Source organism: Natator depressus, chromosome 8, assembly GCF_965152275.1.
Source record: "Natator depressus isolate rNatDep1 chromosome 8, rNatDep2.hap1, whole genome shotgun sequence".
NCBI lineage: Eukaryota > Metazoa > Chordata > Testudines > Cheloniidae > Natator > Natator depressus.
Window position 1 is genome coordinate 51830885 of NC_134241.1, and position 15033 is coordinate 51845917.

Here is a 15033-nt window from a genome sequence, read left to right on the forward strand (position 1 = left end):
TGAGTCTCACCAGCCGGGAATGAGGGAGCCATTCCCGGACAGGAAATTCTCAGTAGCGCAGTGACTTCCCCTATAGCCAGGAGCTTGTCCTCATCCTTGCAGTCCTGGCCAGGGGTCTCTGTTCCACTGGGCCAGGACAACTGCAGCCTCCCTGACACCTTGTTCCTTCCGGGATTGTGTGTCACTGGCCCCGTGGCCATGCAGGGAGCCCTCTTCAATTGCACTATCATGGCACCTCACTCCTGTGACAGTGGAGCAGCAGAGGTCTCCCTGCATGGCCAGTAACACTCAATTTCTGCAGGGACAAGGTGTAAAGATGGCTGCTATCCTGGAGGGGCAGAGCAGAGACCCCCTGCATTCCCAGCTGGTGAGAGGGAGTAGATCCATGATAGTGGGCTGCAGAGGGCTCACTGCACTGTTGCAGGAGCCATTCAGCAGTGGTGTGGCCTCCCCTGCTGTTGGGGGCTCCTCCTCCTTGCAGTCCTGGTCAGGGGTCTCTGCTCTGCCATGCCAGGACCACAGCCTCCTGCTGTATCTTGTGCCTGTAGGGATTGGGTGCCACCGGTCCTGAGACAGCTCAGGGAGCCCTCTGCAGCTCCGTTGTCTCTGACCCACTCACGTACTCCTGTGACAGCAGGGTTGTAGGGGACTCGCTGCAGAGTGCTCCCTCCATGGTTACAGGGCTGGTGATATCCGATCCCAGTAGGCTCACTGACTAATTGATATTTTTTTTTCATCGATTTCAGTGTGTCAGCTGAAAATCAAAGTTTACCAATAGATAGCAATTAGAATTTAATCCTGCCAAGCCTAAATGTAGTATTGCAACATCAAGGTCAGATACTACATCAAGATCAAGGGTCACTGCATCTGATAGTCTGGATGTAGGCTTGTTGAGCGTTACTGACTGAGACTGCTCTCTACAAGATCCTATTCCAAAGCAGAAATTCCGCCATGAGGAGGTCTTTTTTCCTACAAATGGAAAAATTTTTTAGCTTGAGTAGCTCAGCACAACTTTGACTTGCTGAAAGCTTTTATACCAAAGATTCTTAACTATATCATATATTTAAAACATTTTGGAGTTTTTTCAATTACATTACAATCCGCCTTGCAGCATTCGCTGCATGTTATGCACTTGTCCAGTCATATTCATTTTTTTTATCCTATGGTATCCAGATTTCTAAAGGAGTTACTGCATACTTACCCAATAGTCAGAGAACTCTCTCCTGCATGGAATCTTAATATCAGCCTTGCAAACCTCATGATGCCACTCTTAGAGTACCTTTTAGTATGCTCTTTCCACCACCTCTCATTCTCTTGACAGTCTTTTTAATCCCATCACTTTGGCCAGTAGGATCAGCAATGTCCAAGCTCTCCTGATTGATCTTCCTTACACAAAGTTCTGCAGAGGCAAGGTGATGTTGACACCTCATCCGAGGTTTTTCTAACATCCAGGTTTAATTTAAACTGGTCCGTCACTTTACCTATTTTCTTTCCTAAACTCCATTTTGCTCGCAGGGAGAAGAAACTCCATGACTTGATGTTTCAAGGGCTTTATTATACTACCCTTTCAGGACAGATCCTTTGACTGTCTTCCTGTCTTTTATTGCCTTTTCTCCAGTGACCTGAAGGGCTAAATCATCTCCTCCCAGAGAGTATCAAAATGGGTTAGTCAGTGCATCAGTTTGCTATCATATGGCTGAAATACCTCTTCCTCCAAAGGTTAAAGCGTATTCCACTGGAGCATAAACTGCTTCCTTTTCTTGTTTCAGAAACCTCCGCATATCTGACATTTGCAAGTCAGCTACATGCACCCCTTGAGGGCTCCCTTGATCTGACTGCAGGATCAGATGCCAAGGTCTGGACTGCAGTATTATAACCATTCTTTAGTGGCAGTCAGGACTCCTTTATACCACCTCCAGATGGGGCATTGCTTATCAGCCACTTGGAGTTGGATCCACATGAACACATTTGATTAAGAAAAAGTGGTTATTCACCTTTACAGTAACTGGTTTTTCAAGATGTTATCATCTGTGTGGATCCCGCTCCACAATCCAGCCTTGATTCCCCACTTTTTTGGAGTTCTCTGAATTAGCCAGGGAACCGAGGGAGAGTTGCAGCTGCTCTGCCCTTTATGCCCTTGTGTCGGGGGAAGGGACAGGGGAGAGCGTGAGGACATTCAGGATGCAGGCACCCGGCCACAGTGGACACTCTTTTTCCAAAGATCAAGGCACTGAACTGGGCACCTGGAGTGGGATCCGCACAGACGAGAACATCTTGGAGAGTCACAGATACTGTAAGATAAGTAACCAAGTGTGGGGGTTTTCCTTTGTTTTTGCTTTTAAGGCAAAGAGCGTTTCTGCAAAGTTGGAAGAAAATTCATCTGTGTTTTGAATTAAAAAAGAGTGGTGTTGCACCAGTTTGCAACTTTGTGTGAATGCTTACATCACTACAAAAAGCTGCAGTGGTTTAGCTAATTTGGCGCAACATTACACCTATAATTAAAACTGGTGAAACTTGTGTGTATAGATAAGCCCAGGGTTGTAGTTTAAGATCTTCAGTTGTGTTTTATTATGGAATCAGTTATACCTTTTTGTAACCCTCGCCATAATTAAAGAACCCTGGTTGTAAACTTGGAGGCAAATTCTGATCTGCATCTTATAGCAAAAACAAAATCCTTGAACTCTCACATTTTCACATTTGTAGTTATGGTGTTAAGAGAAAAGTAATTCCAAAGCTTCATGACACAAAATTCTCACTGTAGAGATCAAGAAGGATTTTTTCCCATGTTAGAGAGTTGTAATAGTGTATTACAAGAATTCTTCTTTCCTTTGAAGCAGCAGATTTTGGCCACCTTTGGTCTTAATGGCTACAGTCCAATGCAATGTGGCAAATCTATATTTTTACTTAAGATTACTATGATAGCTCATTCATAGATTCATATATGGATTGACACTTTGTTTCATACAAATTTAATGTGGCCATTTTGATTTAAAAAACTGTAAAGAAAAGACTATAAAACTTGCAAGATTCTTTGGGTATTCCAACAATGTACACATTTGACATCAAATTTGGAAGAAAAATTGGACTTGTAGTAATTTTTTTGCTCAATGTCTAGTTTCATTCTGAAGCAAACTTTACAGCATATTTGTAAAGCTGTACGGAAGGGATTTAATTATAAACTGATAGATCCTTAACTATAGTAGTGCTAATGGAAACTGTTAAAATATGTGCATTTTGGTAGCAGTGTCCTGGCTACAGCCTATCCGTTTCCAGTTAGTACTAATATATATATGAGCTTTGGAAGTCATTGGCTCTGCTTGGTGCATTAAAATTTTTTGCAGATATTTCAGTGGTGGCTTCTACTTCCCAAATCTTAGCTTTGTGTATCAAAGCTTTTTAGTACAGTGCTTTTGATATATAAAACAGGATGTTTTCTCTTTCGGTTGGAACTGACAAAAGAATACTAGTTCATCTCCTTACTTTTTATGCTCTTCAATTATTGATCATTTTTATGTGACTTGTTTGAAACAAAGAAAATCTCCCCTCCCCACCTTTCTTTCCCATTCAGAATGTTTAGATGTATCATCTGACACCTTTAATTCTTCAGCAGGCCCTATTGGAAGGACAGGGTCAGATCCCAGGCTGGATGTTACCCACAAAACCTGTCCAAGAAGTTCTGAATGGTCAAGGAGTAAAGTACAGTCCGAGAGTAACCTGAAGAAATTGGACTCTACTTTTCCAGATAGTAAACAAGATGAAGACCATACCTCCTTAAATAAGGACTTTCTGCCTGTAGAGATACGTGGAATTCTTGATGACCTGCAGTTGGACTCAGTGATTCCGAGTACAAAACAAGAGAAAGATGGGGAAAGGCAAAGTCAGAAATCTGCAGTGCCTACACAAGGTGCCAGGAGCCACAGTCCAACAAAAAGGAAACCAGACAAGTTAGCTGCTAGTGAAGAGCCTCAAGTTATTTCCAAGAAGCGTCACTATGACACAGATGAGGTTCGCCAGTACATTATTAGACAGCAAGAGGAGAGGAAGAGGAGGCAGAATGAAGAGAAGAAGGCACAGAAAGAGGCAACAGAACGAAAGAACAAACGACTTCAAGAGCTTTACAAGAAACAGAGAGAGGCTTTTGCTAAGGCAAAGAACATGCCAACTTCTGAACCTTCAGCAGCTAGGCGACTACAGGAAACCTATTCTAAACTGTTGCTGGAACACACTTTGCTAGAGGAAACTTCTCAGCTCCCTATTGCTCAGGAAATGCAGGTATGGCAGTTTCACTACCTCAGTATTTTAAAGATAGGCATAGAAATAGAGGGTAGAATACTTACGAAGGTCCTGAATTATCTTTATTAAGCTAGCAGTTAAGGAAAGAAGCAGATTATACCTATGAAAACAATGATCTATACCACAAACCAAAATTTTATTTGCCCACAAGACAGATAAACTGCAGAATCTCCTCGCGTCAGCAAGACACACAATAATGGTGAATGGAAATTCAGTCTCTCGTAATTCTAACCAGCATCTGAGTTTAATGTATTGATTAACTGATACAGTGATTGAAACTTAAGAAATGCGTATAATAAAACTCCTCAGACTGAATGAGGGGCTTCAGTTCAGCCTACTTTTGCAGAGCTGTGACTATTGAGGTCATTCAACTCACTACTATTTGAGGCTGAATGTGAAATGTGGTTGTTGGATGACAGGTCATCACTGTTAACTTTCCTGGTTCCTCTTTGGCTGGCTCTTCTGTGTGAGTAAAGCTTGTGTCCCAGTCAGTTTTGTTGGGACAAAAATCTTGAATGCCCTCTCCTTTTTTCTATTTTTGCATGCTAGTAAAACTTTAATGTGGAGTTTCTTCTAGTCCCTTTGACTTTAATGAGACTTAAGCTACTGAGTCACTTTAGGTGCTTCTGAAAATTTTGCTGTTAGTGTCTTCTCTTTATTTCTAGCCCAGGCCTGGATATCAACCATCTGGGGAATCTGACAAAGAAAACAAGGTACAGGAGCGTCCTCCTAGTGCATCTTCCAGTAGTGATATGTCCCTGTCGGAACCTCCACAGCCTCTTGTTAGGTAAGTAAGTATGGATGTTTCAGTCAGTGACTTATTTGAAGTACAGTAATAAATTTTTATTTTGATGTTGTACAGGAATCTAATGTACGAAAAATTAAATTTTGGTCACCAATCTGCCTCAAAATTATAGCATCTATAAATAGTATTTAAAATATAATTGACATCAACTGCTGTTATTCTTCTCTAGATATCTCACAGAGATTTGCGTTCCACATCAGGGACTGGTCTTTCCTCTGTCATCACCCCTGTGCAAGAACAAGTAATCATATAACCATATCTGCCAGTTAGATTGTCATTCTCTGTTTGAATCACGTCATTATTTTCTTCCTCACTTTCAGACTGAGGTGCCAACTTTTGATTCTCACCTTCAGGGCTCCACACAAGTCTGTTTCTGCTTGCATCTCTGATCTAACTTCTTCCTATTCCCCAGCTTGCTCCTATTTCACCCTTCTGCTTCCTCCAAAATATATCAGTTTATATCCTTCCACCATTGCCTTCATACATGGAATAATCTCTCTTCCTCTTGTGTAGCAAGCAGACTCTTGGTCATTTTCTGTGAAGCTTTTCAATAATTCACTAAAGTCAGAAGCAGCATGGAGTGGAATCTCTGCGCAGTGTTTTCACACTGAACTGTCATCTGGTCATTTGATGTATTGTCTAATTTAGGTTGTAAGTCCTTTGTAGCATCGACTATCTTCTTTTCTGGACATTTAAACTAATGGACACCACTTACTAAATTTAATCAAATTTATATTAACAAAATATTCAGGATGCGCATTGAAACATTCAAAAGTGAGGAAATAACTGTTAAGGCTACATGCACATCCTTAACTCTGTCCCCTTGTACATATGTCCTATGATCTGGTCTTTAATTACATGATCATGGACCATTTTTTAAATTTATGTATCTCATTACCTTGGTCAAATTAAAACTCAGTTTTGGAATGTAGCAACACTTGTCTCTTAGGCAGGAAGAGTTTTAGCTAGGGCTAGGAAATTCAAGTGGTAATAGTTCAAATACTACACTGGTATTGCTGTATAATGCAATATGAATATACTACTGTGATGGGCACCTGAGCAATGCCTATACCTAGGCATTGCTCAGATGCCCATCACAGTAGTGTATTCATATTGCATTATATGGGTGCTAATAACAGGGAAGAACTGAGACTAAAATGGCTGCATAATTTATTTGGGGCGCCATGTAGTAAGTTGAGAAGCAGGACTTAGCTGGTGAGTTTCTCAGGAAACCTAATATTCAGACTATGTGCTAGTAAGATTAAAGAAGGAAATTCCAAGACTGTGGATCACTGGAAGAGGAATGCATTTGTAGAACCCTAGTTAGGGGAAACTTAGCTATAATAAAAGGCTTTTATTTTATTTATACATTTGTGAATGTGCTTATATTCCACACTAAATGTGTCTAGTCCTTGCCCAGTGTGTCAGTTGCTATGAAGTGTTGGGAGGGTAATGTGAGTAAAACTGGAGAGGATTCTCTGAGCTTGGAAGATTCCATGAGACAGGAGTGGCAGGGAAAGCAAGATGTCATCTGAACTGCATTCTGTAAACTTCTGCAAAAATCTTGCTTTTTCTTACCAAAGAATACTGTCTGGTACAACATAATGCAATTTAAGAGAGTGTTTAGACTTTGTATGTATATGCTGTATATTTTATGTAAATACAGTATAGAGCATTTCTATTTTTGGTACATCTATAATTTCTATTTCCCAAAAGATTGTTGTGTTTTGATGTCTGTGAAAAACACTTTTTGTTGCAAAGATATATGTTCACATGAACTCTTAGTACTTCACAAATGTTGCACTTGGTCACAAATTTCAGTCTTGTCTTTTGATTCTAGAAATGATTTGATGGAGCCTATGTGGATACAGCCAGATAGACTGAGCCCAAGAGTCCAACTCTCTCACCCACAACCTCTTGCTGGCTCAAGTGGAGGACTTTTCTCTCAGCTTTTGGATCTGGAACAGATGGGCCTTTTGCCAAAGGACTTTGACTCAGTACTGACAACCAGGAGGAACCACAACACAGCTGTGGGATCCTTGACTTTGACACCTCAGCCTTTCCTGACTTCATCTGCTGCACAGCAAGATCTCTTGCTAAAGCCTGGTACCAGCCAATATAAGAGTAAACTGGATCGTATTGAAGCCCTGAAAGCTACAGCTGCTTCTTTGTCTAGCAGAATTGAAAGTGAAGCCAAGAAGTTAGCTGGGGCTGGCATCAACTATGGCTCAGTGTGGAACTCTGAGCAACTACTGCTGGGGAACCAGGATGATGGACGCTGGGCTAAGGCTGTGAGTCCCCCTGTGAGAGAGGATAATGAAGATGTTTTCTCAGCCAGAATTCAGAAAATGCTGGTTACTTGTGTGTCTCATACAACCTTTGATGATAACCTTCCTGGAGTGGGCAACCTTAGTGAATTTAAAAAGCTCCCTGAGACTATCAGGCCTCATACTGCAGCAGTCAGCCTTGGAATGAGATCCCCAGTGAGTCAAAGACCTGAAGGAATGCTAGGACATTTATCAAAGAGGCAAATTGACTCCCCTGGGTCTGAAAATCAGGCTTATAGTCAAAACAAAGGAATAATTACTCACAATTCCAGCACAGATTCAATCAGTGAAGGGCCTCTTCTAAGTGAAGGGAGTCTCTCCGAGGAGGAAGGTGACCAACATAGGCAGTCTCCTTTGAAAATTGCTGAGGTATTAAAAGAAAAGGAGTTCTGTGTTGGGGAGAGAACTGCTTTTGAGCCCATAAAAGAGTTTCAGAAGGAGGCAGAAAAGTATTTACCACTTTTCACACAGACAAGTGGCATACAAAGCAAGGGACCATGGGAGGAACTGGCCAAGGGAAGTCCACATAGTGTCATCAACATATTTGCAAAATCTTACCAACTACATGGAAAAGGTAAGGAAAAGAAATGGAAACATTACACCATGGTAGATTTATAATTTCCATATTGACTGAATTTTGTAGTTGAATTTACTGGTGGTGACTCAATTTTCAAGTATCTCAATAAATATGAAGATGGATTAATAAGGAACTGTTAATAAGGCATAAGTGTGAATGACGAACGGTTATTTATTCCTTCATATAACACAAGAACCAGGGTCACCCAATGAAATTAATAGGCAGCAGGTTTAAAACAAAAAGAAGTACTTCTTCACATAACACACAGTCAACCTTGGAACTCGTTGCCAGGAGATGTTGTGAAAGCCAAAACTATAACTGGGTTCAAAAAAGAATTAGGTAAGTTCATGGAGGATAGGTCCATCAACGGCTATTAGCTAGTATGGTCAGGGATGCCATCCTATGCTCTGGATGTCCCTAGTCTTTGATTGCCAGAAGCTGGGAGTGGACAACACGGGATGAATCACTCGATTACCTGTTCTGTTCATTCCCACTGAAGCACCTGGCATTGACCCTTGTCAGAAGACAGGATACTGACCTAGATGGACAATTGGTCTGATCTGTTATGGCTATTCTTACAATTTACAGGGAAATTTTATGGATGTAGTTTTGAGTAATAATTGATTGACCTGATTTTATTTTTTCCTGCTCCAGGAAGAGAATTCCATTGTTTTTGGAAGCAGAAGACTGCTTTTGTATTTAGGTTGCTACACTCCTGCAGAGTGTAGGTAATTAGAATCTTGGACCTATTCAACTGTTAAATGCAACACAGACTAATTTGGGAGTGAATTGTATTTTTAAATGTATTTACCATGATTTTAGAACATTGAACTATATGTGGTACATGTTAATTTTTATATATTTTTAGAATTGTATACTTAGGGTTTATCAGGTATCTTGTCATATCCAAAGTGCTATGCTACACCTAACTACCTTGCGTTGGGTTTGAGGACCAGAATGTGTTTGATAGCTGACTTCACCCGTTACAGTACCAAACAGTTTCTTCATAGAAATCTCCCTAACGTCTCCTTGTTTGTAAGCCACTTGTATTTTTCTCTTTCCCTCCCCATTCTGTTCATCTGAAGTCCATGTACGCTCATTGGAGCACTGTCCCTTTAAATATACTTCAAATACATGCTGTTGTGGACATCTGCTTTCAGTTTGGCATCTATAACTATTTTCAGACCGCTTTGCCAGCTTCTGGGTTGGAAAGCTTTTTTTTTAATTATTATTAAATAATAAAAGGGTCTTGTTGCTGAGAAAAAGGTAAGTCCTGCCCCTCTTCTTTCTTTTCAGGTTTCTTTAATGTAGCTGGGCAAATGGAGCCAACAGTGGGAGCTGAGCCAGTGGTTGGGAGTATGCTTCCTCCTACCACAGCTCCATTTCAAATCCACCCACCAATCCCACCGATGCGATTTCTTAAGTGAGTTATTTCTAACAAAAGGATCAAGCTTTGTGCCAAAGCTTTACCAGCATTTCATCCCGTTCTCTTCCCATTTCAGTTATTCCTGAAATATGGAATGCATACTGTTTGCAAGATTTGTTTAATGTAGTAATGTCAGTGACTCTATATATGCCAGATTCTCTTCACTCACCAAAATAGTGCTGCACAGTCAAGGGTAGGTTACTTCAGTAGAGGATAGATTTTTTTTTTTTCCTTTTTTCTTTAACTTCAACTCTTCATATGTTGTCTTATCCAGTGGTAGCTCTGAAAAATAGTTTGGCAGACAACAGACAGTTAATGAATTGAGATCTCTGTAGCAATCTCTGGTCTTCATAGATTAGGTGCTGGTGGTATATCAGTAGGCAGGATCTTTCTTGCTAAGTGAGCAAGTTTGTAGTGTTAATTGCTCTATTTGGTGCCTTGTTGCATATTTTCCAGAATTTTCATGCAGGACATTGCATTCCATTCTTGTGCATAGCTATTCTGTCCTCTTACCAGTGCACTTAATTCTCCTCTGGCACTTGCTCTTGCCTTCAGATACTGTAGTCATTTGATGCTGAATGTTTTCCACAAGCTAGTTTACATTATGTCCTTTTTGATTATTTTTTTCATTCTTCAAAGATGATGGAATTTACTCCCTCTAGCTCTCCAGATGGCTCCACTCCCAAGCATCATGTTATCCAGATAATGTTTTTCAAGTGGCTTTTTACTTCAGTATAGAAAAGAGGCAGAATATAGATGACATTTTGTATTAGACATCCAATGGCAGTTCTATCATGTTCATTTAGCATGCTTCTATTGGGAAAGCATTCTTTCTTACTGAGAACTGGTGGAAGTATTTAAGGCCTGCAGTATCATTGCCTGTCATGTGAGCTACATGGAGTTTAGTATCAACTGTCTTTTTTTTTTTTTTTTTTTTTTTCCTTTTCTTTTTTCTCCCCCTTTTCACAGGATTAGAGGAAAGGTCAAATGGTGGGTCTCCAGTCCTACGACCTTTACTTCCTACCATGAGCCCTCCAGATAGTGTTGTTTCATATGAAGATGACTTTGTTTCATCACAGGGCAGTGGAACTTTGACAGACAAACAGATTGCTCTTGAGCCTAGGTAATTATGTAGAAACATTTGGAGAAAATTGAAATGAAAAATTATACTGAATTTCTGAGTACTTATAAGCAGCTTCCTTTTTGCATCAAGTAATGTGTGAATATCCCCCAAAAGGGTACTGTTACACTATGCTATCCCATTAGTGAAAAAGACGATTCCTTATAGTAGGATTTGGCAAATAATTTATAGTAGAACCTCAGAGTTGTGAACACCTCAGGAATGGAGGTTGTTCATAACTCTGAAACATTCATATCTCTGAACAAAACTTTATGGTTCTTTCAAAAGTTTACAACTGAACATTGACTTAATACAGCTTTGAAACTTTACTATGCAGAAGAAAAATGCCACTTTTTACCATCTTAATTTAAGAAACAGTTTCCTTATCTTGTCAAATCTTTTTTTTTTAATTCCCTTTATTTTTAGTAGTTTACATTTAACACAGTACTCTACTGTATTTGCTTTTTTTGGGGGGGTGTCTCTGCTGCTGCCTGATTGCATACTTCTGGTGCCAAATGAGGTGTGTGGTTGACCGGTTCTGGGGTTCATAAGTCTGGGGTTCCGCTGTATCTGTGGTCTTACACAACTAATATGTCAAGCCACATGGCCTAGGAGCAAGCAGTGTAGGACAGAGAATTGAGTACTCCTGAGACCTAATCCTAGTTCTGCCCTGACTTCTTAAGTTGGCTTGGGCAAGTCACTTATCCCTTCTGGGTCTTGTTGCCCCATTTGTAGAATGTGAGAATAATAGTTCCTAACCTTTCATAGCTGTTATGAGGCTTAATGTTCAAAACTCTTTGAAGATATTAAGCCCTATGTAATTGCCAAATTATAATTTTTTACTGTCTTTTTGTAGTAGTTATTGTAAATATCTAGAATTTTTTCAAGGTTGGAGTAAGGTTTAGTAACAGAAATTTTTTAAAAAAAAAATTCTGATAGAATTTTGAAACCTTCTCTGTAACTGCTTGGAATTTCAAGACCATGACATTCCAGATCTTCCAATTTATTGTGAAAATGGTTGGATTCAAATTACTTGCTGATTTTTTTTCAAAATTTAGCTACATCGAATTTTCCATCTTTATAGCTCAGATATGAGGGATTTGGAGTGGGATAGGGGAGAAGCAATAATCCTAACAACTTGTTGGGGAAGCAGGGCAGCAACAGATGTTTGTGTACAGTTTTTGTGTAGGCCTGAATAAGTGGAAGACAGAGCACATTTTTCATGTTGGTTATACAGCTAGCTGTAAAATGTTCTCTTACAGAAGAAAACAAATATTGCAATTTAGCTTCTAATTTAGCTTCTAATACAACTTACCACCTTTCACATAACACTGTCCCTTTAATTTTTTCATAAATGCATGACCCTGTTGAAAAAGTCTATAGTTCTGCAAGTTTATCAATAATATCAGACATCCATGTGCAATCTAGATTTCCATCAACTTCAGGGTAATACATATGTGTATCCAAATCTGTAGTTGAATGCCCATAAAAACTTGTATCTGAAATTATGCAAATATCCATCTTTTGTAATTTTACATCTGGTCTGAAATTCAGTACACTCCGAATCAGGTCTAAGTTCTGAGTGTCCTAGCAACTGCTACCAATTTCTAATACCAAAAGTCATCTTGTTTCTCAAGATGGGTTTGTAATGTGGCAACATAAAATTGGCCCTGATTTTAGTCATCTGTCTCCTCAAGAAAGTCATGTGGATTTCTTGTGGCATGGAATAGGGGAGTTGGGAATCTTCAGCTAGTGTTTTTTGTTCTATGGCAGTATCAGTGGGAGCAGCAATTCCAGCATTCAAGAAGAGCTTCCCAGCAGGAAGTCTCCCCATGAACACCGATCTATAGAGCTAACCTCCCAGCATTCACCTGGACCCTGGTCTGCAGCATCTTCTCGCTCATCTGGATCTTCTAAAAGGAAAGGGAAAAAGGAAAGTAAGTGCAGTGCCTAGTGCAGACTCACTTTTGTCAGATGGTTATATTGGTATATATTGGATTTGTTCTGCGATTATTTAGTGTGATAGATTAAGCATTTTCACTTATCCAGGGGTTGATGGTACAGCATCTGTAATCTAGTATCAGTGTAGTAGGAAGCCTTGTTTACTCTTAACCCTGTATGAAAATGTCTTCTTCCATGACATTACTATTCTAAAGAGAAAGCAAATGTCTGTCTTCAGCAGTGACTTTCTCATGCTTTGACCATGTAAGATGCTCATCTGTAACTCAGTCTGTTACAAATTCAGTGAATATTGAAACCGAGTTGTTAATGCTGTTTCTACCAGAAACATCACTATACTGTTTGGGGTAATCCTTTTTTTGGCTTTGTCACATAGTAACTGATAAAAACAAACAGTTGAGAAATTTAATAGTATCGTGATAAAATGTGCTATATTAAGCAAACTGTCTAAAAAATGACCTAGCTTTATTTTTTTTATATAACCTGAGATTATCCTCAAATTCTAAAATTAATTTTAAAAAATCTGTTCAGCTGCTGTGAAATGAAAATAATGGCCACCTTTTTGTAGCAGATAGCAAACATACAATATATAGTCCATCATTAGGCTATGAAACATCTGTATCTTATGCATAAATGAATAAATATCAAGCCTCTTGTGCTAGTTTCCGTTACATTAGAAACGGAGCAAAATATGATTTGACAAATGGGAAATTAGTTTTATGCTTTTAAAAAAAAATAATGACAGTAAGATGAGAATACTAAGTTTAAAATGTGGTTACACTCAGAAAAGAAATTGTATTGTTGGAGGTTCCATATTCTCTCTCTGGCTTCTGTATCAGAATTCCTCAGTGTGCAAGTCAAGATCGGAATTTTTCTAACCACCACCACCGCCACAAAAACTGATATTTTCCGTTTAAATTGCCGGTAATTGTGTGTGCAGTTGGGGTTTAGTTGACTATTTTGATGAAGAATGTGTGAGGCAGAACAGAATTGTCTACTATACAGTCATGGCTGTATTGGCTCTGCAGTGCAACAGGCACTATATTAGTAAATTTAAGTAGATGTGATTCAGAACAGGAGCTGGTCTTGAGTTAAAAAGTGATATATTTATTTATGCTAGACAAGGCCTTTTTTAAGTAAGGGAAAAGTCCACTCAATTGTTTCTTTGTAGCTAATAACTGCTGAATTTTGGATTTAACTTTGCTGGTATTATACTTTGCAGGGCTAGAATCTTTCAATGAAAGTTCACACCACTTTCCTGTGGAAGATGACAAAATGCTATCTGAGTCAGAGCGTGTGTCCCAGCAAGCAAAGAAGTCCTTGCCTAACAGCAGAGTTTCTAATAGAGACCATGAGCAGAACGCAAATACTGATAGCACTTTGGAAGAGTTGTCTGGACATTCTTTGATGAGGTAAAGTGGACCTTTATAAGACATCATGCACATATTACTAGAACTTGGTGTTGAGTTTTAATATGTAGTGTGGAGTACAAGTGCAACCATAGTGTAGAGGTGGAGAAAGGTGGAAAAAGGATTTGCAGCTTGATCTGCTGTTTCAACACTACATTGAATAACTTCGTATAAAAATCTTAAATTATAGCCTGGCTCCTGAAAATTCTACCGTCTATCTGGATAAGTTAGTAGTGGTAAATCACGTTTACTAGTGAGACACCTGTACTTGGAATAAACATAGTATAAAAGATGCTGTCTGATTAATTTTTAAAAATTAATCAATTTAAAGAAAATATTGAAGCTGACCCTATCGTTCTGAGAGAGGACATAGAGTTTGAATATTATTTGTAGGTTTCTGGCAGCTTTTATAATGAATACAGCTACTTCGTTTCAGCATAAAAATGGTCCTCGAGGTCTTCTGTCTTGTTTAATGCTCAGAAGGAAACTGTCAACTTCAGTTCTTTGAAATGGACTAGTTTAAAAGAATCAATTGTCTGATGGAATACCCTTTAAATACAATGTTATGAAAACCTTTCAGTGTTTGTAAATATTTGATAGTTTTTCTTAGGGCTGTTGATTAATCGCAGTTAAGTCACGCAATTAACTAAAAAAATGAATCGTGCTTAAAAAAAATTAATTGCCGTTTTAATCGCACTGTTAAGCAATAGAATACCAATTGAAATTTATTAAATATTTTGAATATTTTTCTACATTTTCAAATATTGATTTCAACTACAACACAGAATACAAAACATATAGTGCTCACTTTATCATTTTTACAGTGCAAATGTTTGTAATAAAAATAATACAAACAAAAGAAAATAGTATTTTTCCATTATTATTTAGCTTGTGCATAGTCCTCTAGCCAAGCAATAGCATATTCAGTGGAGGGATGCAGTTCTTCTAGGCCACCACTGAACCTAGTCAGCAGGCATTCATCGACAATGTGTGTCATTGTCGCGCCACAGCTGCACAAAGGGCTGTCACGAAGGCCCCAGCGATACTGGTAAGCTGCACAGAGACCTTGACCGGTCTGAAATCTGTTCAACAGGGACCATTGGTGATGGGGCAGGTC

At 39.1% G+C, this 15033-nt stretch overlaps 1 protein-coding gene across 3 annotated transcripts in view; it reads left to right on the plus strand.

The window, feature by feature from the left end:
* Positions 1-15033, plus strand: part of CEP350 (centrosomal protein 350) — a 134671-nt gene that overhangs the window by 45181 nt on the left and 74457 nt on the right. Inside the window, exons 10-15 of one of the 3 annotated variants that reach the window (XM_074961052.1) lie at positions 3569-4272; positions 4959-5080; positions 6939-7999; positions 10398-10551; positions 12322-12485; positions 13730-13919. In XM_074961052.1, the coding sequence (XP_074817153.1) occupies positions 3569-4272; positions 4959-5080; positions 6939-7999; positions 10398-10551; positions 12322-12485; positions 13730-13919 (2395 nt within the window). The remainder of the gene's footprint in view (positions 1-3568; positions 4273-4958; positions 5081-6938; positions 8000-10397; positions 10552-12321; positions 12486-13729; positions 13920-15033) is intronic. The other 2 variants (XM_074961053.1, XM_074961051.1) reach the window with 2 other exon arrangements.